At 51.1% G+C, this 27,062-nt stretch overlaps 1 protein-coding gene across 2 annotated transcripts; it reads left to right on the forward strand.

The window, feature by feature from the left end:
- The first annotated feature begins 3,798 nt into the window (after positions 1-3,798).
- Positions 3,799-26,948, forward strand: MOV10 (Mov10 RNA helicase). Of its 2 annotated transcripts, none has more exons than XM_070397318.1 (20): positions 3,799-4,084; positions 15,703-15,876; positions 16,092-16,354; positions 16,553-16,811; positions 18,457-18,591; positions 19,270-19,438; positions 20,159-20,313; positions 20,580-20,756; positions 20,850-20,997; positions 21,443-21,601; positions 21,829-21,932; positions 22,297-22,394; positions 22,491-22,707; positions 23,541-23,658; positions 23,856-24,047; positions 24,327-24,401; positions 25,937-26,062; positions 26,148-26,236; positions 26,445-26,566; positions 26,653-26,948. In XM_070397318.1, the coding sequence occupies exons 1-20, from the start codon at positions 3,951-3,953 to the stop codon at positions 26,730-26,732; spliced, it is 2,994 nt and encodes a 997-aa protein (XP_070253419.1). In that variant the 5' UTR covers positions 3,799-3,950; the 3' UTR covers positions 26,733-26,948. The 2 variants fall into 2 exon arrangements, with proteins under 2 accessions (XP_070253419.1, XP_070253420.1); XM_070397319.1 differs by having other exon boundaries at positions 16,119-16,354.
- Positions 26,949-27,062: the final 114 nt, after the last annotated feature.

Genomic DNA, 27,062 nt, shown 5'->3' on the forward strand with positions numbered 1-27,062 from the left:
TGGACTCATCTAGGTTCATGAGGTACTTGGCAAACCTTGACACATTCTCAACAAACTCGCAAAAGACATACATACTTTAATGCCAATTTCTGATTTTATAATTTTATATAAAACTACCAAGCTACCTACTGTGTGAGAAATCAAAAAAAGAAAGGAAGATTGGTAAATACAGAATAAAACTGGGTGGTCCAGCCCTAACTGGTTTGGCTCAATGGATAGAGTGTCAGCCTGCGGACTAAAGGGTCCCGAGTTTGATTCCAGTCAAGGGCACATGCCCTGGTTGTGGGCTAGATCCCCAGTAGGGGGCGTGCAGGAGGCAGCCGATCAATGATTCTCTCTCCTCATTGATGTCCGTTCCTTCCTCTCTGAAATCAATAAAGATATTTTTTTAAAAAAACAAAAAACTAGATGGTCCATTAAAATAAATTGAACTAAAATTGTCCCTTGGACAGGCTATACATAAAAATGACGGGTTCTAAGCCACCTGAAGGAAGAAATCAATCTCACACTTCTCAAATCCAGTGTCTCAAAAAGCATTCTGTTATGCCCAGCCTGGTATGGCTTTGTCCCATGCACCAGGAGGTCACTGGTTCAATTCCCCCGGCAGGGCACATGCTCAGGTTGTAGGCTTGATCCACATGCAGAAGGCAGCCGGTCAATGTTTCTCTCCCTATCCCTTCCTGTCTCTGAAATCAATAAATATACTTTTTTTTTTTTAAAGCATCTGTTTTGTATATGAATGTACAGTTGACTGGTTAATTCATAGTAGTTATGTTCTATAAAGTTACCAGTGAACAATGAATTCGCAAATACTGAAAAATTGCTCTTCAGAGGAATAAAAAGTTAGGTTCCTGTGAGCTTCTGGTCACATTTCTTTAAACTGGTCAGTACATAATCTTATTCTATAAAGTGTTTCTATTTAAATCAGCTTATTTGACGTACATTGTTTATTCATTCATGTTGAACTCAGGGCCAGCAGCACTTATAATTCATGCCTGGAGTGTATATAAAGGAATTTTCTTTGTAAGGCACATCACAGCCTTCCAGTGCTTTGAAATCCTACACAGCAAGCACTTCAGTACTATGCAGGCTTGGGGGCCATTTTAAGCAATGAAATCAACAAAAAGGACAAAAATGTGATCACAAAATTCATCACGAAAAGGACATTTGTTTATAATATGAGCTAAAACAAGAAAGGACAGCTGGTAACAGGCACTCTGGGCAGGCAACTCCGCCCCCTCCCCCATGGACTGGCCCATGAATGACTGCTAAAGTACTTTAGGTATTGATTTCAAGGTTACAAATAAGTTTTAGTGAGTAGGTGAATTTGTGAGTACAGAATTCGCAAGTAATGAGGATCAATTTGTATTTGCCACAGCCTCTCCTTTGATCTATGGTAGACTGACTCATTTCAGCATTTCAGTTTAAGGGCTGTTTCTTGTTGCCTTGGAGAATACAGTCTTGTTTGTATACATAAAGTTAGAAAACATTCATATGCTGAATGGTAACCATGGTCTGTGTCTCAGTGGTTAGAGCAACAGCCCACGCACCAAAGGGTGTCAGGTTCGATTCCCCGTTAAGGGTAGTACCTGGGTTGCAGGTTATCCCCAGACCCTGTCAAGGACCGTGCCAGAGGCAAACAATCGATATGTCTCTTTCACATGATCTCTCTATCCCCTTCCTCCTTTCCACTCTCTTAAAAAAAAAAAAAAAATCCTTGGGTGAGGATTAACAATTGTAGAACCCATGCTAATTCTGGAGTAATGAAAAAATACAAAGCTTTCAATCTTGCAAGTAGTTATCTTGTGAAGTTATATGTCTATTCCAGTAACATCATCAGGCAACGTTAACTTTCAGATGGCCGTCAGTGCTTTTTGGAACCCATACTAAAATCAACCTTACTGCTTTAAAGTCAGCTTCTTACAAGTGCAGAAGAATGTGGGGAAGGCTTCAAGAGAGTGAAGTGAGACCTGAGCTAGATGTGAACGGTGGAAAGGAAGACCATTCTAGACATCTAGCCAACAAGTTTGAAAATAGTTAAGAACTGCGTGTGAAGTGTATTTTTTCCAGATGAAACTGGTTTAGAAAGGTTTCATTATGAGCAAAGCTACATAACGTGACAGTACTGTACTGTCGCTATTTGTGTGTGTTTTGAGGAGATCCAGGAAATAGGCCTAACCAGAGACAGGGAGGAGGTCATGTAACCAAGAATAATGAGGACACCATCCATTTGCTCATCAAAATGCAGTCAGACATTGGATTTGGGTAAGGTGAGTGGCAGGTCTTTGAAATGAGTAACAAGGCATTTCAGAGGAGTCACTCTCTTCATTACTCTCAGGACCGCCAGATAACAGGGAGAAAATGGCAAAAAATCCATGGCTACTTTCCCAGTTTTTTCCTTGACGTTGAATAATCAATTGTTTAAGGCAGCGTTTGCCCCGTCCCTGTAGCTTTGGTTCCCACTGACTTTGCATTTCCTGTTGCTAAAGCCTGTTGTTCTGGCTTTAGTTGGCTGTTGGCCTGGGGAAAGGTACAGGGATAGCCCAGCTGGAGCACCACCTGGGGTCTGGACATTGCTCACACCAGGTTAGACTGAGAGTGTGACCTCCTCTGGGGACTGACTTTGGAGAGCAACAGTACCTTTGAAATGTTTTTGTATGACTTGGATTATCTTGGCTCCATTCTAGTACGTGTTTATGTGATGCCAGAAGATGCAGAGGCTTGTGATATGTTTCTTGTGGTAGCCCCGCACCCTTTAGTTTGTCTTAAGTCGTTTTCTGAAGCATGCTGGTCTTTTACTTCTCTTCCTGGTACTGATGCTGTAGCTATTAACTATTTATTGCCTAACGTAGTCTCTTGCACTCAAAAAGTGATTTTTTTAAAAATATATTTTATTGATTCCTTACAGAGAGGAAGGCAGAGGGATAGAGAGTTAGAAATATCGATGAGAGAGAAACATCGATCAGCTGCCCCCTGCACGCCCCCTCCTGGGATGTGCCCGAAACCAAGGCACATGCCCCTGACCGGAATTGAACCTAGGACCCTTCAGTCCCCAGGCCGATGCTCTATCCACTGAGCCAAACCGGTTAGAGCTCAAAAAGTGATTTTGATGATTGGGGCAACCCTTATATATAACAGTCACAAAGAGCAATACAGACTGGAGTGCAATTAGTTGTCCAAAAATATGGCTCGAGGTGTAGTAGGATCACCGGCCTTCCCACATAGCGAAGCCTGTGTAGCAGAGAAAAGCAGTGACTTGTCCTGGCGGAGCCCCTTGTCCCTCCCTCCCACGCGTCCACACCTTTATCTCTGAGACACTTGGTCCTTTCCCTCCAACTTCTCCGGCTCTGACGCCTTCCTCCCAGAGTCTGAAAGCCCGAGAGGGGAAAGTGGGGGAGGGGGGCGTGCCGCGCGCTTCCGTGCTGGTATGTGTCCCGGGCCGTCTGGGGGAGGTGCTGGGGGAGCTGCCCCAGCCCAGCTGCAGCCGACCCAGGTCACAGCCCCTGCCCTTTGCTCTCGGCTTCCCACTGAATCCGCGGGTTCCCGGGGCTGGGCGTGGGAGTGGCCCCAGCTCGGGCTCTGAAGTCCTCCCGGACCGGTCGGGGCCCCAGGCGGTAGCCGCGTTCCTCGTCTGGCTGGGAGCCAGGGGAGGGAGCTGGGGCAAGGGGAGGGCCCTGAGGGAGGGGCAGGCTCCTTAGGAAAGAGTTAATGGGGCGGGGGGAGGGGAGAGGACGGAGCCTGGAGGGAAGCTCAGGTAGGAGAGGGACCGAGGCGGCTAGCCTGGTGGGGACAGGGGGACCCTGCAGGATCAAGAGTCAGAGTTAGGGTGCTTCCCCCCGCTGCACCCTCTTCTAGGGCAGCCAACTTCCTGCTGCTGCGCCGGCGACTTTCAGTTTCATTTCCCCGGACCCTCTGCTTGAGCAGCCGTCGCCGCCGCCGCCTCCGCCGCGATGCCCAAGTTCAGCTGCCGGAAGCTCCGGGAAACCGGCCAAGCCTTCGAGAATTTCCTGCTCGCGGAGGGGCTGGACAAGGAGATGGATCGCGAGTGCCTGCGGACCATCTATAACCAAAAGTTCAAGCCCAGGTACGGGTCGGCCCGCTCCCTGGCCCCGAATCGCGGGCCCACTTCGCCGCCACGACCCCCGCGCCGGGCAGCCCTGCCCGCCCGAGTGGGGGGATGCAGCTCCCGCGGCGGCTCGGCGGGTCTGGGGCGGCGCGGACATCCCCTCCCGCGCGGTGCCCACGCCCCGCCCGACCCGACCCCTGCGCCCACGTCCCCGCGAAGAGCCTCCCGCGCATCCCGCGCCCCCGGCGGCCCGGCCCGGGGCGGGGTCGTGCGTGCGGGCACCCGCGGCTCCTGGGGGCGAGGGGACAGCGCTGGGCGGGGGAGGGGCGCGTGGGGTGGGGGTCTGGGCGTCGCGCACGCGCGGGGAAGCAGCCTCCCGGTGGCGGCGCCGAGCCCGGGCGCGGGCTGCATGGCACCCCCGCCCCCTGGTTGAGGGGCTGCTTCAGGGTCCACTATGTCTCGCTACACCCTCACCCCCTGCCCCCCAAAGCTGGTGTAGGAGGGAGAACCTCAGGGAGTTCGGAAGGAGAAAAGGCACCAACTACATACGTGCCGAACCTCCGTAAGCACCTGTGGCTTCTCCATGGAGACCCAGGCCAGGCCAGTCCCCAGGGGGCCCCTTCCATCCTGTGGCTGAAGGCTGTTTGGTCGCCTTTCCTGCTGCCATCCAAGTGGAAATCAAAGAGACTTCACTCTGTCCAACCGTAGAATTGTGCTGCAAAAACACCTCTATCAATAGGCTCCAGAAAACCAAGAAACAATTTAACAGGGATAAGTGTAAAGACTTCTACAACTAAATAAGGGGTTAGGCTTAATAACAGACCTGAAAAAGACTGGATTTTAGCCGAGGGAAGGCCAGTGTGGCTGCAGAAAGAGTGAAAGAAGTGTGGGATTGTGTTAATAGAAATATGTATTAAGGGGAGGGGGAGTGACTCTATATTGACCAGATTATATCTGGAATATTGGTTTCAATATCGGGTGATACCTTTTTTATTGATTGAGTTTTGAGAGAGGAAGGGAGAAAGAGAGACATAGAGTTGTTGTTCCACTTATTTATGCATTCATTGGTTGATTCTTGTGTGTGCCCTGGCGGGGATCGAACCCACACCCTTGGCGTATGAGTGTCACATTTTTAAGAGGGACATTTACAGGCTTGAGCAACATCTGAAGGAGCAGCAAAGATGAGACCTGTTTGTGCCCCCTCACTACACTGGGCACCTTGGGTAACATAAGGGTGGAAAATGTATGGTCCCAGGGGAGCCATAGACGCTGTGATGGGCACACGGTGTACAAGAGAATTCAGTGGAGAAGGTGGCATTGACCCTGGCTTGGAAGGATAGAGTTTTAGTATTGGGAGGAGGAGGAAGAGTGAAGTTCTCAGTTGATTCATAGTCAATTGTGAGACCCAGTCAAAAGAAACCCAGAAACGTTTGCCTTGATGGGAGGAACAATTGCCCTTGAATATTTTAAAGACTTTCACGGTGGAAAGAATTGCACTTCTGTCCCTAAGGGGGAATTAGGTTCACTCGACATGCCCCCCTCATGCGCCCTACTCCAGGTGGAGATTTGGATTCTAATTAGTACTGTCAAGCCCAGGCTGGGATGCTGTGACATCAACCCTCATCCTCCCAGTGGGAATTCAGTGCTGCTTCCCAGGGGCTCTCATAGCTCCTCACACCCTGGTTATAGCAGGATTACACTTTGCCTTCTTTAGAGCTGGTAGGGGCGGTCTTCCCCCACCAGAGTGTCAGATCCTCTGAAGACACAGACAGGTTTTCCATCCTATTTGCACCTTCCGGCAGTCCCCCCCCCCCGCCCCCCCACCTTGGAGCCTTGTATGTAGTAGATGCTCATTAAATGCTTGTGGAACCTAACTGAATTAGTATAGTTGATCTACAAGACAATAGACTGTAGGAGAGGTATAGCTCCTGTCACCCCTGTCCCCTCCAACCCTTCACTGTCAGGAATTCTAGGGAGATTCCTACACTGTTAGGAATTGGCCCTTTCCAACAGGGTTATTAGGATGTTACAACATGCTCTGCTCCCAATTCTTTCTTTTTCCCATCTCTTTATTCAGTTAGGAAACCTACTTAAGGAGACTCTGCACTGTGCCTGTGCCTTCGTTCCTGCCTCTAAAGAGTGTATTCCAGCCCCGCCGGTGTGGCTCAGTGGTTGAGCATTGGCCTATGAACCAGGAGGTCACGGTTCGATTCCCAGTCAGGGCACATGCCCAGGTTGTGGGCTTGATCCCCAGTGGGGGGTATGCAGGAGGCAGCTGATCTAAGATTCTCATCATTGGTGTTTCAATCTCTCTCTCCCTTTCCCTTCCTCTCTGAAATCAATAAAAATATATTTTTAAAAATAATAAATAGTGTCTTTGTCATAGTAATAGTGATAATGATAGGAAATAAGTAGAGAGTGTTATAATGTTATAGCAATAGAAAATAATTAAAGAGTGTTATAGGAAATGTAGAAAAGTTATTGTTTGTGAAATATTAAAGAGCAGAGGGAATGACCACTGTGGCCACGCCCTAGCTGCACCGTATAGATAAGACCGTAGCTGAATGCTGCCCTTAGGAATGACGTATGTAAGCCTGACAGACACCTTCTGATTGACACTGTGATAGACAACCAGCTTGTACTCCCATCATGAGATTTTGGTCGTTCTTCTGCCGTCCGGCGTGGAGCAAGGCAGCATGGAGCGTGGGTCAAGAGAGGACGATCGATGTCTGAAATCAGGGACCCGTGTCTAACCCTGTTCTGACCCACAGCAGTCCAGGTGGCTGTCAGTAACATACGTCATCACACAAGTGTTCATCAGAGTACAAGCTGGTTATTTCCTGTCATTATCACTGTTACTATGACAGTATTCTAGTAAGGAGTGGCAAATGTGTAGACCAGGCAATACAGCTGGAGTTCAAAATCTAGTGGCATAGATTTTGAACAACAATCTGTTCAAGAACAAAAATCCCACCAAGTACATTTTAAAGATTTAATTGGCTTTACTGAACAATTCCCGAATCAGGCCGCATCTCTGTAAAGACAAAAGCCCTCCAAGAAGTGGTACAAATTGGAAGGTTTCATGGGCAGGAACTGGGCCGGACAAGAAAGTTATTAGCAAAAGAAAAGAAAGGATGTTTCTGGCTGGAACACCTTTGGGGGGTGGGGCCGGAGGGCTGGCGGCAGGGGTCTTATCAGGCGTATTACCTCACCAGTGTTGATCAGGAAATTCCAGGCTGGTTTGAGGTCACATTCCTGGTATTGGCTGAAACTGCCCTCAGGTCTTGGTGTGTTGTCCTGGGGGCAGGCAGCTCTACTTGGGCCTGTGGTCTCTTCCTCTTTAACATCTCTCCGTTTTCCTACCTGAAGTATGTGAAAAATGCCTTTCTCTCAGGGTTGCGTGAGACCCAAATGAGCGATGGTTGGTAAGGCCTTCATCCTGTGTGGCATATTGCTCGGGCTTTGGGAGTTGTGGCTGTCATTTTAGAACGGAGTAGGGCCTGGTGCCCCGAGAAGTTTCTCACCTCGGGCAGGAGACTCATTATTTTATCAACAAATATTGGCCGGATGCCTCCCGAGAGCAAGGTGCTACTTGCGTGAGTCACCATGAACACACAGAAGGAACCTAACTGTCTAAGGAAGGGGGCGGTGATTAAACATAATTATTTAATGACTGTTGTGACAAGTGCTTGTAAGGAAAAGTCTAGTATGCCTTGAGAGTGTATACCTTGCAGGCCTGACCTAGTCTAGGAATTTGAGGTTTCTGGGATAAAGTGATGTTTGAATGGAATCTTGAGAGATAAGCAGGAGTTAGCAGATGCGGGGGCAGGGAAGAGCATTCCAGACAGAGGGAGTAACCCCTTCAAAGTCTTGGGGTGACTTGAGGCCAGAGGGAGGCAGGATCTGGATGGGGTAGGACCTTGTGGACCCGCCGAGAGACATTGTGGGGTTGGTTTGTTTTCTTTTAAATCTTAACAGAAATAGGAAAGTAGGAGACCGACAGAATCAGGGTTTTAGGAAGATCACTGGGGCTCCTGGCGTGGAGAATGGCTTGGTACTTGGATCTCTGTCCACAGTAAAAAAAAATGCATTTTACTTCAGGGCCTGATAAAGCCTGTTTCAGGGAACAATATGTGTCCTTGAAACAATGCCTAGTCTCACTCCCTGCCCTCTGCTGCTTTTAATTCTACTTTGTTTCAATTTTATAAAAACCCTGGTCTTGACCCACCAATGAGAGTTGCAACCCAGAGTTTGAAAAACATGGAATGAGATGTCCCTTTAAGATGGCTTCCAACTCTGATCCGATGTTCTGAAATACTCCTCCTCTCGCTCCTATTCTTTCCTGAACTGAGTCTAAAAAGAATAGTTATTGTTCACTCAACCAACAGCAGGGGCCAAAGTCGGTAGCTGAGAGTGAGGAGGTACCACTCAGGATGGATTGTCCACCCTTAGGGTGAGAACCTGTCCCTTATTTTCTTCTCTAAAATAGAATGACAATAGTTGCTACCTCAAAGGGTTATTGTGAGGGTTAAAGGAGATCATGTGCATAGGCGCTCAGAACAGCGCACAGTGAGTTCTCAGTGTTTTCTATTGTTGATGTTATTGTATTCGCATTATCGTCGTTATGTGGAGGACTTAACTGTGCCATCTGAAAACACGAGACTTAATCCGGTAGACGGTGGCGTTATAAATTGGAGGGCCCGATCTGATTTCTGTTCATGAGGATAGTTCTTGCCTATTTACGAGGTGAACTAGGAGAGGGTTTGAAGGAGGAATCAGCTCCCAGAGCTTGGGAAAACGATACCATCAGGCAGTTCACAGAAGAAACGTAAATGACTGTTCAACAGAAGGCAAGGTCCTCCAACTATATAATCATCAGGGAAAAAATGCACATTTAAACAAGACACCATTTTTTGCTCATCAGTGTCAACGGAGAAAGGCAGTTTTGCACCTAATGTTAGACATTACATCCATTGGTGACAGATTAGGGAGGTGGGAGAAAGCAAAGCAGGGGAGACGTCTGGGATTAGATAAAAAGTAAAATGATAGACACATACATCTCTTACATAGGTGGGGACAGGACAGCCAACAATTACGTGATAACAGGATAGTTAGCAGTCAAGGATTAACGTGATAACCATAACAGTGAGAAGGTTTATGGTCCCTCCCCTGTGTGGTCTGGGAAAAGGGCGTTATCCTGACATTCCAAAGGTCTGTTATCATAGATGGGCCCCCTCAAGGTAAAGATTGACTTTTGTCAGGGAAGAAGCTAGTCTAGGACATGCCATAAACTACTTTTAGTTAAAAGTTTTCATTTCAGATCATCTTTGTGGTTACTTAAGGTCCCTGCGTTTACAAGGCCGCCCCACTGGGGACCGAGCCCACAACCCCGGCATATGCCCTTGACTGGAATCGAGCCCGGGACCCTTCAGTCCACAGGCTGACGCTCTATCCACTGAGCCAAACTGGCCAGGGCTCATTTATCTCTTTATGCATGCAAGCGAGTTCATGATACCATCGAGGGTATTTTTTTGGTGGTTGTTTTATTATTTTTTTTAAAGAGGTCATGTTACACACATTTTCTTACTCAACAGCACGTCCTGGAAATAACGCCTAATTGTCTGGTGGACACCTCTAATGCATCGTTGGGGGTTTGCCCCAACATTTTATTTTTTTATTCATTTCAAAGTAAGTTACAGACATCAATCAGTTCACTTCAGCACGAGCTATAAGTTCCAAAATTGTTTAGGATTTTTTTTTTTTAGTAAAATTTACATGCAATGAAACGGACAGATTTAGGTAAACCATTCTATGAGTTTTAACAAATGCATATACCTGTGTACAACCCCCTGCCAAGATGTAGGACATGACTGTCACTCCAGAAAGTTTCCTTATCTCCTCACCCTTACCCACCCGGAAGCCACCGCTGCTCTGATGAGTTTTGAGGTAATATGCCTGTTCTAGAACTTCACTTAATGGATGCACATACTAGTACTCTTTTACCGATTCAACCACTAGGTGTGTATCCATCGGGTGTTGTTTTTATTTGTTTGTTTGTTTGTTTTTGTATCACAGAGAAATGTTCCTTGTGTGAATACAAATCACAGTTTATCCATTCTCTTGTTCACGGACATTGCTTTCAATTTGGGGCTATTTTGAATAAAACTGCTATGAACATTCTTGTACAGATTGTTTTGTAGACTTATATTTTCACTTCCCTTTTTCTAAGGGGTAGAATTGCTGGGTCAAAGGGTAGGTAATATTTGCCACTTTGGTTTGCTTGAAATCTTGGGCACATTGCTTAACCTCTTTCTTTTAAAAACTTTTTTTATTGGTTTTCAGAGAGAGAGAGAAACATCCATTTGTTGTTCCCCTTCGTTACGCATTCATTGGTTGTTTTTTTTTTTTAATGTGCCCTGAGCAGGATCTGAACCCACAACCTTGGTGCATCAGGACAATGCTCTCACTAGCTGACTACCCGGCCCGGGTGGTTAACGCGTTAAGCGCCCAATCACCCGTGACTGACACTATACTTTCCGTCCGGAAAACGAAACAGGCTGGGCGCTTAACGTGTTAACCTCTTTTTTGGTTATGACAGCGAAGTCTTAAGGGCTGGTCTTTGTTGTTTTGTTGTGACCTTTTCTGAGGGGAAGTTGCTCAGCCTTCCCTAGATCCTGCCCATTTCCTGAACCTGCTGCTCACAACTTCCCAGCAATTTTAATAAAGCTCTTATCACTTAAATCCGCCTTCATTTATGCTGTTGCCTACAACTCCATCGAAAAGTAGTGTGACCATTAAAAATAATAATAATTTTTAAATTTAAAAAGTAAAAGTAATGTGGCCGTGTCTTCATATATTTAATTCCCTTTTGTTGCTTTTTCTTCTTTTATAGAGCTTGTCCGAGTTTAGACGGTCTGTATCGCCTGGCACCTCACATCCCAGGCCCACTGCACGTGGTGCTGTGTGCCAGCCAGCAGTTTAATGTTTGCATTGGCATCTGTTTCATGTATAAAATAACAGTCTGGAATGATTTAAATTTTTTTTTAAACATTTTAAAAATTGGTTTTGAGCCTAACCGGTTTGGCTCAGTGGATAGAGCGTCGGCCTGCAGACTGAAAGGTCCCAGGTTCAATTCCAGTCAAGGGCATGTACCTTAGTTGTGGGCACATCCCCAGTGGGAGGTGTGCAGGAGGCGGCTGATCAATTTTTCTCTCTCATCAATGTTTCTAACTCTATTCCTCTTCCTCTCTGTAAAAAATCAATAAAATATATATATATATTTTTAAATTGATTTTGAGAGAGAGAGAAAAAAACATCGATGTGAGAGTGAAACATCTATCAGCGGCTTCCTGCACACCCCCTACGGGGGATCAAGACTGGAACTGGAACCCGTGCATATGCCCTAACCAGGAATTAAACCAGCAACCTTGTGGTGCCCAACCAACTAAGCCACATCCTCCCAACAAGTACTTGTCGAATAAGTTACCAGTCCTAGGTCCACATTAGGTGTTAGAGTTGTATTGTGTTTTTTTTTTAATGTAGTGCACAGCATAATACAATCATGTATACTTTTCATTAAAATATCAGAAAATTACGGTGTGTGTTTAGTTTTGCATGAAACTTCCAGACCCTTTCCAACACGATTGCATCGTTTATATTCCAACTCACAATGCGTGCGTGTTCTGTTATTCCCGTGTTCTTGTCAACATTTAGTATTGTCAGCCTTTTAAGTTATAGACACTGGAGTGTGTGGTGCATTCTTCTTAATGGCTGCACAATATTGCAGGAAGTGGGTGTTTATAGTTTATTCAGCCATCTCCCTGTTGGTGGGCATGTGTTTTGTTTCCGGTTCTTGGCCACTGTGGATGACTCTGCAGTAAGCATCCTTGTGCATATGTCCTTATCCACTGGTACTTTTCTTTCCAGGGGATACATTCCTAGGAATGGGATTCCTGAGTTACAGGATACTTACATTTCTAGTGTTAGGAGATATTGCCAGATTGTTTTTCCAGAGATGGTAATACTTCACCTCTCTATCAGCTGTGTATGACAGTTCACTTTTCCGTATATACTGACAGCAATACATGTGATGACTAGTTTTCCACTTTTGTCAGTCTAATGGAAATAAAATTGTCTCTCTTTTTTTTATTGATTTCAGAAAGGAAGGGAGAGAGAGAGATAGAAGAGAATGATGAGAGAGAATCATTGATTGCCTCCTGCATGCCCCCTACTGGGGATCGAGCCCAGAGTCAAACTGACCTCCTAATTCAGCGGTTCTCAACCTGCGGGTCGCGACCCCTTTGGGGGTCAAACGACCCTTTCACAGGGGTCACCTAAGACCATCGGAAAACACATATATAATTACATATTGTTTTTGTGATTAAGCGCTATGCTTTAATTATGTTCAGTTTGTAACAATGAAATTGGGGGTCACCACAACATGAGGAACTGTATTAAAGGGTCGAGGCATTAGGAAGGTTGAGAACCACTGTAATTCATAGTTCGACACTCAACCATTGATCCACACCGGCTGAGTAAATGGTATCTCATTTTTACTTTAATTTGCATCTCTGCTTTTGAAGCATATTTTATACTTTTTTGGTCATCTGGATTTATTCTTTAGGTTGAATATTCAACTTTTCTATTGTTTATCTTTTTTTTCCTAGAAATCTAGGTGACTAGATATATAATACAAGAATTGGGGCTTTTTTTCCAACCAGTATGTACTAAGTTTGTGATTAAAAAACAAACAAACATTTTTTTTATGATTGTCACCTTAGACCAGGCAGGGATGGGTGACTTTGGGTAGTAGTATCAGACATGGGGAATAATTTGAGAAGTGTTGTGATGGTAGCACCCACAGTAGAGGTTGTAAAACTTGCAAAGTTGAGTTCCTCCTGCCCCTGTGCCCACACAGAAGTTTCCAGAAATAAGGCGATTTCACATAAAAATTTTGATTTGGGCTTCTCTCAAAAGCCAGATCTGGCCATCTTGGGCCTGCCTCCCCTGCTGGCAACATCTGTCTGGAGATGAGGGGCGTTCCTCCTTACACTAATGATTCAACAATGGCGCTGTGCAGGTGCCAGAGGCTGAGGGCAGCAGAGATAGTTACCTTTGGAGCCTGGCTTCTGTCTGCATTGGAGTTTGTGTTTAGTCCATGGAACTGAATGACTCACTGACCAAGGAGCCCTGGTGAAAGTTTATGGTGACCTCCTGATTTCGGTCCCTTTATGACTCCAGCAGCGTTGGAGGCTGATACCTGATTTTAAGACTTCTTCCTGATACTCCTCCTTCTGGGGGGTGGGGGTAGGGGAAAGGTTCCTTCTCTGTTTCCTCTTCCTCCCTGGGTTGTCCTGGCCCCCACTGTTCTCAGATGACTCACACCACCTGGGGAGATCCTGAACACTGCGATTGTAACTGCAACCTGGGGACACCCTAGTGTTGGGCTCTCCTTTGACTTTGGCCTGAATCTCCGGAGCCACCTGCCACTGGAATCTCAAACCGAGCATGTCCAAATCCATATGTCACGGCCAGTCCCTCCAGCATCCTTCTCCTCCTGTCCTTGCCTTCTATCTCAGGAATACCCCCTAAAGCCACCCCACTGATTTCGGCATTGTCCTTGCCTCCTCTTCCTTCCCGCCTCCATTCCCCTTCCAGACAATCACCAAATCCTCCTCACCTTCCATTCTCCGCATTTTCAGATCTGGCCCCTTTTCTCTCCTTACCACGGCCTTGTTCCTGCCCTGGTCATCTTTCAGTTGGACTGTTGCAATGGCCTTCTTCTAACTGCTCTTCTGCCTACAGTCTTGCCTCCAGCAAATCTACCCTCCAATCCTGATGCCAGAGTGATGTGGAATGCACATCTGGTCTTGCCACTCCCCTGCTTAAAACCCACCCACCCGGGGGTTCTGTAACCACAGTGTAGCCTCTGATTCGGGCTGAAAGTAAGTTGCTGCTGCCCTGCTCCTGCTGCTAACCATTCGTTATCATTATCACTACTAATACGAGTACTAATACGAGTAGCTAGCATTTACTGAGCGTATTTTCTATTGTGTTTTCAAATGATGCCTTTTAACCCAAATCAGAGCTGATTCCAAGTTTTCTGCTCCGTGACATTCTCATTTATTTGGGGTGAAGGAAAAGGGCAGAGTTACAGGCAGGGGGCACCAGGGAAAGTCTGTGACTGTAAATTCTCTCATGATACGCTAGCGAGTGAGCGTGCCGGTTCAGCCTTAATCGTTAAACAGGGATCACCATGGCTCTTATGAACTAGGATGTGCTTTCATTCCCTAGAAGGCATCGAGGGAGGGTGGTGAGCTGTCCAGATCTTGAATATGCCCAGGAAGTATGTCACATGTGGGGTGCCCTCTGGCTCCTGGGTGCCAGTAAAGGAGGAGGACTGCTGGCCTTCGGGGTCAAGGTCAGGCCTGCAGAACTATGTGTGACCTGGTCCCTGCCCACCTCTGCTGCCTCCTGCCACTCCCTCCCTTGCACTTTTCACCCTAGTACAACCAGACTGTGTGTGATACTAATCATAGCGCACCTTATACCTTACCGAGGTCTCCTTATGTGCCAAGCACTGGGTTCAGTGGTTCACTGCCATGTCCGTCTCGAGTAACCCTCACAGCCCTGCCAGGTAAGTCTGCCGTTGTCCCCATTTTATAGAGGAGAGTGAGGCTCTGAGACTCAGGTGAAGTAACCTGAAGGAAGGCGGCTAGTGGCGAGCCCCTCCGCCCTTGCTCTCGCCTGCTCCTCCACCTAGTCCACACTTGGCACGCACCCTTGCACCTGACGCAGGCAGGCTCCTGGGGAGACCTTCGTGAACACCCACCCCTGCCCCCAGGCTGGGCTCAGTGCTGCCCTGAAAGCCCCTCGCTGCCCCCAGGCGGTGGGCTGGGATCGAGGCCAGTCTGGGGCTCTTGCCGCTCTGAGCCCCAGCGGCTAGTGTCTGGCACATAGCAGGTCTCTGTAAGCGTTGGTTGTGTTGACTAAACCGAATTTCAAGCACAGAACGTTGAGTTCTTGCTCCTCTGACCAGTTTTCCCTGTCTTCACCTTCTCCAGGCACAGAGCCAGCTATGTGATCTCTGGACAAGGACCCTTTCTCTTCCTGCTTGGGTTCTACCTGCGCGCTTTGACTTCGGGTGCAAAAGTGCTGTCTGATCAGCCGCCTTGCCTGCCCCCACCGGACACCCGTTCTGTCTCTCTGACCCCTCTCACTCCCGCCTCAGGCTGGACCCCAGGCCCACCCTCGGAATCCACTCCTTCGCTTCCCCTTAGCCTTCGTTCTTCCCGCGGGGCTGGCTGTATCTTTTTTGGTCCCCAGTAGTTTTCCTCCCAGAAAACCTTCGTTTCTTTCTCCCTCCTGGCCCTCAAAATCAACAGCCACAACGGGACTCTCCTCCTCAGGAACGCACGTACACACCTGCTGTTTAAAACTGTCAGAGTTTGTCCTGGAACGCCCCATGGCCTTTCCTTAAAACATGGAGAAGTCCTACGATCCCCAGCCTGAGTCTCTGTCCCTGTCCCGGGCCCTGTCCTGCAGCAGAGCGATCCTCAGACACCCTCCCCAGCACGCTCCCTGCATCCCACTGGCCCTGCCCTCCCTCACCTCCCAGTCTCCTCTGCTTCCGGCAGCTTTGGGAAACCTGCCCCTGGCTTCTCCTCCATGCTGTATGGGATGAAGAGTGCCAATCTGGCCTATGTCACCAAGAAGCGGGTCAGGTTCTTCAAACTGGACTGCTGGACCGACGCGTCCGATATCAGCACATACCACCACAAGTCACTGTTTGCCAAGATCTTCCATGACAGGTGTGTGTGTGTGTGTGAGGGGGTGGGGCTTGGGGGAAGCTGTCTGGCTGAGAAAGTGTGAGTTGCCTCCCTTTGGGGTAAGGCCATCCTTTAAGAAGTGGGGGTAAGGGTAGGAAAGGAGCTAATTGGTCGGGGGGTGGGGGGGTGAGGGGGGGTTGTCCAGGACAGCTGCCACTCCCTGAGGGCAACATCCAACAAGGCCCCTCCCGCCCCAGCCCCTCCTTGACTCCCACTCTCCCCAGGGCTGAGTATCTTCAAGGGAAACATGGGGTGGACGTGGAAGTCCAGGGGCCCCATGAAACCCAGGACGGGCAGCTCCTGATCCGCCTGGATTTGAACCGCCTGGAGATGCTGACCCTGAGGCTTCAGAATGGAGGAACCCAGCCCGTCACCCTCACCCACGTCTTTCCACTCTCCCGGACCCCCCAGTTTAAATTCTACAAAGGGGACCAAAAGCTGCCCTGTTCACTGGGCCCCGGTGAGTGGGTTTCCAAAGGAATGAGCCTCGGGTGGGCAGGGGCTGGCCCGAGGGAGGGCTGGTGCTTGGGAACCACGCTGGTGCTGTCCTATGGCTCCTGCCTGGGGATGGGGCCCTGTGGGGGAGTTTCCAGGGCCCGGGTGCTGGTGGGGGACCCCTCTCCCACCACCCTCCCGCTCACTCAGCCCGCTCCCCCAGGTGAGTGCTATGAGCTCCTCGTCCACTGTCAGACCAGCTTCGTGGGCTACTTCCCGGCCACGGTGATCTGGGAGCTGCTGGGCCCCGAGGAGCCGGGCTCGGAAGGAGCTGGCACTTTCTACATTGCCCGCTTCCTGGCTGCCGTCGCCCACAGTCCCCTGGCCGCACAGCTGAAGCCCACGGCGCCCTTCAAGCGGGCCCGGATCACTGGAAACTCTCTCGTGACCGCCCGGGTTGAGGAAGGACAGAGACCTGACCGGTAACTTCTCCCTCCAACCCAGTCCAGGCTGGGGGTGCCCCGATGCGACAGTGTGGGTCCCCTTTCCTCACTGTGAGTTCTGAACTCCTCCAGGGAGAAAGTTGCCGATATGCGGACAGTGTGAAAAGATGTTAAGGCTTTTCCACTCCGTGGTGGTTATTAGGCAGCCCCCATGCAGACATCTCCCTCCTTTTTTAACAGCTTTATTGAGGCAATTCATATGCCATTCAGTTCGCCCGTTTAAAATGTACGAGTCAGTGGTTCTTCGAATATTCACACACATGTGCAGCCATCACCACAATCTGTTTTAAATATATTTTATTGATTTTTTTACAGAGAGGAAGGGAGAGGGATAGAGAGTTAGAAACATCGATGAGAGAGAAACATCGATCAGCTGCCTCCTGCACACCCCCCACTGGGGATGTGCCCGCAACCAAGGTACATGCCCTTGACCGGAATCGAACCTGGGAGCCTTCAGTCCGCAGGCCGACACTCTATCCACTGAGCCAAACCGGTCAGGGCACCACAATCTATTTTAGAACATTTCCTTATCCCCAAAAGGAACGTGTCCTCTTCTGCTCTCATCCCATTTCTCCCCGTTCCCTCCCGGTCCTGAGGATCCTCTCATCTGCTTCCCGTCTCTATAAATTTCCCTTTTTCTCAACATTCACGGTGAATGGAATAGTAGAATCAGACGTGGCTGGATGTTCACACAATACTGTTCACCAAAAAAGCAAACTATAGACCATTGTGCTCTTTTTGTTAAGAAAATATATGTGTATTATGCAAATTAACAAAGAGAGAAGTGTGGACAGCTGCATACCAAAAAGTTAACATTGCTTATGCCTGGATGGTGAGAATGCTGTTTACTTATTTTTTTTATTACCTATTTTCTGATGAATGTGTATTGTTACGTACATATATATGTATTACGTATATATATTTTAATTTTTTAAATATGTTTTTATTGATTTCAGAGAGGAAGGGAGAGGGAGAGAAAGAATCATCGATTGGCTGCCTCTTACACTCCCCCTACTGGGGATCAAGCCTGCAACCCAGGCATGTGCCCTGACCAGTAAATGAACTGTGGTGACCTCCTGGTTCATGGGTTGACCCTCAACCACTGAGCCACACCGGCCGAGCTTACATGCTTACATGTGTATATATCTGTGTATATGTATATTTTTTTAATTTAATATATTTTATTGATTTTTTACAGAGAGGAAGGGAGAGGGATAGAGAGTTAGAAACATTGATGAGAGAGAAACATCGATCAGCCGCCTCCTGCACACCCCTTTCTGGGGATGTGCCCGCAACCAAGGTACATGCCCTTGACCGGAATCGAACCTGGGACCCTTCAGTCTGCAGGCCGACGCTCTATCCACTGAGCCAAACCGGTCAGGGGTTCATGTATATTTTTAAGTTTTCAAGTATCGTGCACTTTCAAGAACTGAGAATGAATGGGCCAGCCTTGGGGTGAGCAGCCTCGTGACCTAGTGAATTACGCTTCCTTGGGCAAAGGATGCTGACCCCTTTCAGCAGTGGTACTGTGTAGGGCTCCTGCATCCCCAGGGAGGGGTGCTCTCCGCCTCTCTGAAGTGAGGGGCCTGTGTTTGCGACAGCTTCTCTTCCCCCATTCCTCCAGTGCGAAGGGCTATGACCTGGAGCTAAGTTTGGTGCTGGGGACATACCTCCCACCCTCCCGCCTCCGGCATCTGCTCCCCACCCTTCTTCAGGGAAGAAGTATCTTCACTGCCCCAAAGGAGATTGCTGAGATCAAGTAAGCACCAGTCCTCTGCACCCTCACGCTTTCTGAGTCTGTTCCCCCCTGGCTTCTTCCCACCCACGCGCCGCAGCCACCCACCCCCTGCAGCCTCCCCTGCTCCGTTCATGCCTCACCTTAACTCAGCACGCACTGCGCATCGCAGGGCACTGTTCCAGGTGACTTGGTCACATGAGGGCCTTGCCTATATGAGTCGGGGGAGAAATGAGCATTGATCTTAAAATGTCTTCAAAAGACCGTTTATCTTAGAACTTCATGGAGTGATGAATGCTGTGAGGAACTAACGGAAACCTGAGCCAGAGCTCGAGCAGGGCAAGGGGATGGGCTGTGCCTTTGCAGAGGGCGGTCAGTCCCTGCCTTTTGGGGAGGGTGACATTGGAGCAGGGAGTGACACGTGAATGAGGTGAGGGTGGAGGTCATAAGAGGAGTATGTTCCAGGCCCAGGGCTCCAGTGCCCACTCAAGGCAGGGCGGGGGGGCGGGGGAGCGGGACGGGAGTGGGGGGGCCAGGGAATAAGAGCCAGGGTTCCCTTCTTCAAGGTCCTTGTATTTCTCGGATTCCTGATGCTTTCATAGTCCCAGAGCTGCAGATGGGAGCGGGTGGATGCTCCTGGGCATGGGGGTTACCTGACCCATCCTCCTCCTGCCCCCCAACCCCCCACACCGTCACTGCTAGGGCCCAGCTAGAGACATCCCTGAAGTGCAGAAACTACGAGAAGAAATTCCAGCTACTGCTGCACCTGGAAGAGCTGCAGATGGAGCATGACATCCGGCACTATGACCTGGAGTCGGTGCCCATGAACTTGGACTCCAACTCCCAGAACCCCAAGCTGCTCATGTTGGAGGTTGGGGCTTGGATCGAGGGTGGGGATGGGGGCTCAGCCCACTGGCTGTGGGCAGAATACTGCTCCTGCCGGCTGGGCAAGACAAGAGGAAGGATGAAGATGTTTCTGCCTACCCCACCCCCACAGAGGGCTCAGCAGGGGTCAGTGTGGGCATCCTGTGCCCAGAAAGAGGGTCAGAGCAGGGCAGTGGGGAGCTATGATATAGCTGCCATCAGCTATGTGGCCTTCACTCTCTAGGCCTGCATTCCCTTATTTGAAAAACACAGAGCTGGACCAGGTAATTCTTGGCGCTCTTTCCAGTTCTCAGATGTTGAATGTGCCCACAGAAGCCCAGAGTTCTGTGAAAACAGGCTCTTCACACACGTGCTGAGGAAGGGCCCTGGTGAGAAGCGGGGGTTAAAGGTGATCAGCGAGATTCCTGCAGGAACTGAGTTGTAAATGAGATTTTAGAGGCAGAGTAGGAACTGAGCCAGCTAAGGGGGCACTGGACAGGCTGGGGATCTGGCCCCCAAGTCCCGAGACCTGCATGGGAGGCTGTCCAGCATCCCGGTGCTTAGCATCTCTGAGCAGCTTGGACAGACTTGGCTCTTCCCTTTTCCCCTGACTCTGCGCTTGTTGGTTGGAGGGGAAAGAGGCAAAGTTCCCAGAATCCTAGGGTAGAGGGGGGCTCTCCAGTGAGGCTCCCTGAGATAGAATCTTACTTGTTTTCATACCCCATAGGTTCCTGGGGTGGCCGAGAGCCGCCCCTCAGTGCTCCGGGGAGACCACCTGTTTGCCGTTTTGTGCTCCGAGGCTCAGCAGAAGGACCCCATCACCTACAAGGGCTTTGTGCACAGGGTGGAGTTGGACTGTGTCAAGCTGAGCTTTTCCCCGAGGTGGGTGTTGGGGGAACCCTGAGCTGCCTGAAGGGTCTACAGACATCTCAGGCCAGCTTCTCCCTGAGATGAGTGGGATCCCAGGGATCAGAAAGGAGGAATTTTCTTCAGGGGGACCCAGAAGTGCCTCAGCAAACTCCCTCCCCTGCAGGGATTGCATAGAGGTCTTGGGAAGCAGGGGTGGAGTCGGGATAGAGGGAGAGTCTGGCCTTGAATTGCCCACCCTCCTAACTGGCAGTCTTCCCCGCCTCTCTGCCTTCCCAAAGCCTCCTGGACCGCTTTGTGAATGGGCTGTCCTTCAAGGTGAGCTTCACCTTCAACCGCCAGCCCCTGCGGGTGCAGCATCGTGCCTTGGAGCTGACGGGGCGCCACCTGCTGTGGCCCACACTCTTTCCTGAGGCCTCCCGTGGGGTCCCACGGCTGCTCTCAGATGTGACGTTCAAGTGAGACTGTGGGCTGGGTCTCTGGGCCTGGAGGATGGAGTCCAGGGTGCCTCTAGGACACTGGGTAACTTCATGTTCCTGACCCTCTGCCAGGCTGTACGACCGGAGTCTGGAGTCAAACCCAGAGCAGTTCCAGGCCATGAAGCATATTGTTATGGGCACCACCCGTCCAGCCCCCTACATCATCTTTGGGCCTCCAGGCACTGGCAAGACTGTCACCTTGGTGGAAGCCATCAAGCAGGTGGGGCCTGAGCAAAGACCTGGGGCCTACACCTGGACTCCCCCAGGCCCAAGCAGTCGCCCCCGGATTCTGGTTCCTTCCAGCTTCCTGAACGCCCCTAAGCGGGCGGGCATCACGGGTCAGTGTGGCTGTTGAGATGGGGGTGTAGGTTGTGCACTGCACAACTCTCAGAGTCACCATTCCCATGTCCGTCATCACACACTTGTCTGGTTACTGCACGTTTTCCAGCATCTGACGTGCTGTTTGGACTAGCAAGGAGGCTGGGGGTCAGAGCTTGCCTTTTGTGTCACTGCCTCCCTCAGCTTTGGGAGGCAAATGTCACAGTGCGCCGCCTGCATCACTGTCAGGACTGAGTCTTACGCCTACTCCCACCGCCCCCACCTACACACACAAACTCCCCAGACCTGGCAGCTGCTTCCCACACTGCGTATCCCCTTCCCCCCAGGTGGTGAAGCACTTGCCCGACGCCCACGTCCTGGCCTGCGCTCCGTCCAACTCCGGGGCTGACCTCCTCTGTCAGCGGCTCCTGACCCACCTGCCCAGCTCCATCTACCGGCTCCTGGCCCCCAGCAGGGACATCCGCATGGTGCCCGAGGACATCAAGGTACCTGGGGAAGTGCAGGAAGCCACAGGATGAAGCGTGCAGGGAGCCTCTCGGGTTAGACACTGAGGCCAGGACATTAGATGACCTGGATTCCCACCCTCGCTGTGGGGCCTCCCCTGGGCCAGGACCCCGAGCTGGCCTTCCGTTTCCCTGTGTGTGAAATGAGAGGTGAATAAGATTGAGAGCGGGGAGCGCCGTGCAGATGCCCTCTCCCTTCACACCCACAGCCCTGCTGCAACTGGGACGCAACTAAGGGGGAGTTTGTGTTTCCTGCTAAGAAGAAGCTGCAGGAATATCGAGTCTTAATCACCACCCTCATCACTGCCAGCAGGTGGGAAGTGTGTATGTGTATCTCTTTTAAAAAAAAATGTTTTTATTGAGGAAGGGAGAGGGAGAGAAAGATAGAAATATCAATGACGAGAGAGAATCATTGATCGGTTGGCTCCTGCATGCTCCCAACTGGAGATCGAGCCCGCAACCCAGGCATGTGCCCTGACCGGGAATCAAACCGTGACCTCCTGGTTCATGAGTCAACGCTCAATCACTTAGCCACACCAGCCGGGCATATGTGTGTCTCCTAATAGTGTGTATGAGTAAAGAGGTCGCAGGCTAGGGAGTGGAGGGAGGGGCCAGCTTGGTGAGGTTTGGCGGTCGGGTCCCTGGGTCTGACCTTGGCTTGGCCTGACACCTCCCAGATTGGTTTCGGCCCAGTTTCCCATTGATCATTTCACACACATCTTCATCGATGAGGCTGGCCACTGCATGGAGCCCGAGAGTCTGGTGGCCATAGCAGGTAAGGGGCTCAGGGTGGGTTGCGGCTGCGCCACCCTCCGTGGGGCCGGGGAGGTCCCACCACTTACCTTTCTCCCCGCGCTACCTTGCCTCCCAGGGCTGATGGAAGTCAAGGAATCGGGCGATCCAGGGGCACAGCTGGTGCTGGCAGGAGACCCTCGGCAGCTGGGGCCTGTGCTGCGCTCCCCGCTGGCCCAGAAGCATGGGCTGGGGTACTCCCTGCTGGAGCGGCTGCTTACCTACAACGCCTTGTACAAGAAGGGCCCTGACGGCTATAACCCCCAGTTCATCACCAAGCTGCTGCGCAACTACAGGTACCCGCACCCCTCCCTCCTCCCGCGATCCCACGCCTTCACGCCCTCTGCAGCCCCGCTGGAGGCTCCGTCTGCAGGCCTGTTGCTCAGAGGCTGTGTGGCAGAAAGGCTGTAAGCCAGGTCGAGGTCTCTCTGGGCCCGGCAGTGCTAGTCCGTGGCTGTGTAGCCACACAAGCAGCTTTGCTCTAGAACGGTTTGCTTATCTGCATATTAAGGGATGGTCAGTGGTTCCCAGACACTCCGCTGTATCTGGTGCGGGTCCCAGATGAAGTTTCCAGGCAATCCGAGGAGAAATTAGAAAAATAGGGACCATGTAGTTTTTTATTAACCTCGTTGGTATTCAGATTAAAGAGCCACCCTTCCTTTCACCAACAAGTTCATACATTTGAAATGCTCAGAGGAGCTCCCAAGTCCTTAGTGCCTTAGAGGAGCCCACTAAGAATTAAATAAATGTTAGCTATTGTGTATTTCTTATGTTTGGGGATTTAACACATTATCTCATCAGTTACCGGTGATAGTAGATGATACTTGTGTGTGTGTGTGTTGTCCTTCCTCCTCAAAATTGAAACCTGAGAATGGGTTTCTGATGTCTTGTTTTCTTCTTTTAAATTTGGCTGGTCTTTGAAACCCCTGGACTGAATCCTCTCTGGAACCACATGTGGTTCTATTTTCTGTGGTTGACGGGCCTAGCAGCAGCAGTTTTAGGTGAAGGAGCCTGCTATCAGTGGACAGAGGCAGGAGGATAATGTGTGTGGGCCCAGAGCAGGTAGAGTGGGCAAGGCGGAAGTAACCCGTTCCCGGTCTTGCTCTCCCTCCCGCCTCCGGCCTTCCAGGTCTCACCCCACCATCCTGGACATTCCTAACCAACTCTATTATGAGCGGGAGCTCCAGCCGTGTGCGAACCTTGTGGACCGAGAACGCTTCTGCCAGTGGGAGGGCCTGCCTCGCAAGGTGAGGGGCTCCCGCCCCGTTCCCTCCCGTTAAAGGTGCAGGGGAGGACGTGGCTCTGAGTGGAAGCCACGGGTCTGTCCCTTCATCCCCTCGGCCTGGGGGCCTGGGAGCCCACAGTGCCTGGAAGGGTTTGGGGTGAGAGGGAAGGGAAGGGGGGCAGGAAGGCCCGGCTAAGGGTTTCCCCTGACTGTGTCCAGGGCTTTCCCATCATCTTTCACGGTGTGATGGGCAAGGATGAGCGTGAGGGCAACAGCCCCTCCTTCTTCAACCCCGAAGAGGCTGCCACAGTGACTTCATACCTGAAGCAGCTGCTGATCTCCTCCTCCAAGAAGGGCAAAGGCCGCCTGAGCCCCCGAAATGTGGGCGTCATCTCTCCATACCGGAAGCAGGTTAGGCCCTCAATTCCCATTGAGGGTGACACACACACACACACACACACACACACACACACCATGGTACCTCATTCCCAGGCAGACCACTAGGTGGAGGTTCCGGAGCTCAGGCCTCTGCTCGCCCCGTATCTGGGAAGCTCAGAGGTCGGCGGCCCCTCCCAGTGTGCCTTCCAGCTGCCTCTCCCTGTGTGCCTCCCAGCTCCCTGGCCTCCTGCCTGACTCCCTCTTGCACTGGGGTGATGGGGTGAGAGAAAGGCCCTTGTCCCCATCTTCCAGGTGGAAAAAATCCGTAATTGCATCACCAGGCTGGACAAGCAGCTCCGGGGACTGGATGACATCAAGGACTTGAAGGTGACACCACTGTTTCACATTTGCTCTCTGTCTGCCTTCTGCGCCCCTCTCCTCCCCACTCCCAGAGAGCCTCGGGCTCCTGCCCTGCTGCTCCAGGCTGCCCCTGCCCATCCCACCCTGACTAGGATTTAGCCCCAAGCGCTCACTTCTGAATATCCAGACCTGCGGTTCCGTTCGGGGTGCGACCAGGATGCCTGCATGTTTCGCAAACAGTCCACACCATTTTTATGATTAGGCTGGTTGGAGGCCTCTGCTCGAAGAATAAAGTCCAGATTCCCCGGCCTGCCTGACCCGTCATGTGATAGTGTCGCGCTGCCCTCTCCTCCCTCTGGGACAGTAGCTTCACTCTCTCTCAGGCCACGTTTCTCAACACTGGCTGCAGATAAGAATCACCTGGAGAGCTTTGGCACTGCCGGTGCCAGGGCCCCACCCAGCCAATTAGCACAGCGATCTGGGGGCAGAGCCAGGGCACCGGGATGGTTTCCAGCTCCTCAGGTGATCTCGTATGCAGCCAGGGTTGGAACCAGCGCTTTAAGATTTGGAGTCCTTGCCCTGGCCAGTGTGGCTCGGTTGGTTGGGCATCATCCCAGGAGGTCATCAGTTCCATTCTTGGTCAGGGCACAAGCCTGGGTTGCTGGCTCTATCCCCAGTAGGAAGTATGCAGGAGGTAGCCCATCCATGTTTCTATCTTCTCTCCCTCTTCCTTCTTCTCTCCCTCAAATCAATAAAAAACATATTTCAAAAAGTATTTAGAGGCCTCTCTCTTAGAACTTCTGATTCAGGAGGTCTGGGTTGTATTTTTAAAAATATATTTTATTGATTTTTTACAGTGAGGAAGAGAGAGGGATAGAGAATTAGAAACATCGATGAGAGAGAAACATCGATCAGCTGCCTCCTGCACACACACCCCCCCTCCCCGCCCCGGGGATATGCCCGCAACCAAGGTACATGACCTTGACTGGAATCGAACCCAGGACCCTTTGGTCCGCAGGCCGACACTCTATCCACTGAGCCAAACCGGTCAGGGCATGGGTTGTATTTTTTTAACAAGTACTTAGTGATTATCTTCAGGAAAGTTTGAAAAACACTGCTGAGTTACCATGTTTTCTTTTTCTTTGTTTAATCCTCATCCAAGGATCTTTTTTCCATTGATTTTTAGAGAGTGGAAGGGGGCAGGGAGAGAGAAACATCGATGTGAGAGAGACACATCGATTGGTTGTCCCCCACATGCACCCCGAGTGGGGCCAGGGATCGAACCTGCAGTCCTCCGGTGTGAGGACCAACGCTCTAACCACTGAGCCACACGGACCAGGGCCCACGTTTTCTGTACTTAGAACACTCTCCAGCCCCCATCCCTCTAACTGGAGCAGCTTCCAGGGCATCCTCCTGTCCTTCCTCCTGCCCCCGTTAGAACACTCGCTCTCTCCCCTGTGACAGCTGCCGCCTGACTTCTCCACGCCTGCCCTGGAGCTCCAGCTCCCTGAGGCAGGGCTGGGCCCTCGGTGGCCCTGGTCTCAGGCCGCCCTTCCCTCTAGGTGGGCTCCGTGGAGGAGTTCCAAGGCCAAGAGCGCAGCGTCATCATCATCTCCACCGTGCGGAGCAGCCAGAGCTTCGTGCAGCTGGATCTGGACTTCAACCTGGGTTTCCTCAAGAACCCCAAGGTCTGCGGGCCGGCGGGGGGGGGCCCGGAATTCGTCCTTCTTCCGGGCCCTTGCCTCCGGTGACGCCAATACTTCTTCCTTCCAGAGGTTCAACGTGGCTGTGACCCGGGCCAAGGCTCTGCTCATCGTGGTGGGCAACCCGCTGCTCCTGGGCCATGACTCCGACTGGAAGGCGTGAGCATCCCCAAGCCCCCCCACCCCGTAGGGCAGCTGTCTCTTTAAAACTATCTCCGTGTGACTCAGTTCACTGCAGACCTGTCCACCTCACAGCACCCCCATTTCCGTTACCTGCCACTCGGAGGTTAAGCATCTTGTCCAAAGGCCCCGGCTGGTGCCCCGCAGCCAGGCACGCTTGTGTGACTGTCCCTGTCCCCCCCCCCAGATTCCTGGACTTCTGTAGAGACCATGGGGGCTATACCGGGTGCCCCTTCCCTGACAAAGTGGACCCGCAGCACGAACAGGACTTACTCAAAGGTCTGAGCAAGCTCAGCATCTCTACCTCAGGTATGGCTGGGCCGGGGTGGGCCGGGTCCAGGCTAGTGCTGGTTGGGGCAGAGGTAAGGAAGACAGCTCGCCTCCTTTCTCTCCAGGGCCCGACCTCTCCCAGGATCTGGAGGGTGAAGCTGACCTGCCCCTGCAAGTGGAGCCCGAGTGGAGAAATGAGCACTGAAGAGATGCAGCGGCCTTCGGCCTTTGCATACCAACCAGACCTTAACCGCCCCTCAGCCGAACTGCCCCTCCAAGGGACAGGAAGGCTGGGGGAGGGAGTTTACAACCCAAGCCCTTCCCCCGCTCCCCGGCAGGGAAGAATGATACAAGCTGCTAACAATGCGGGGTAAGGGGGGGAAGAAAAACTGAAAATAAAATTTTGTTCTATGCAAACGCGTCCATGTCTTCTTGGCCTGGTCCCTGCTTCCAAGAGCCCCAAGCTGACCCCACAGAAGAGGCGACACTACCCAAGGCCATACCACCTCCCCCTACAGACCAACCCAGCCCCCAC

The sequence above is a fragment of the Myotis yumanensis genome, unplaced genomic scaffold, assembly GCF_028538775.1.
Source record: "Myotis yumanensis isolate MYYU_CA2020_CCGP unplaced genomic scaffold, mMyoYum1.0.hap1 SCAF_17, whole genome shotgun sequence".
Taxonomy (NCBI): Eukaryota; Metazoa; Chordata; class Mammalia; order Chiroptera; family Vespertilionidae; genus Myotis; species Myotis yumanensis.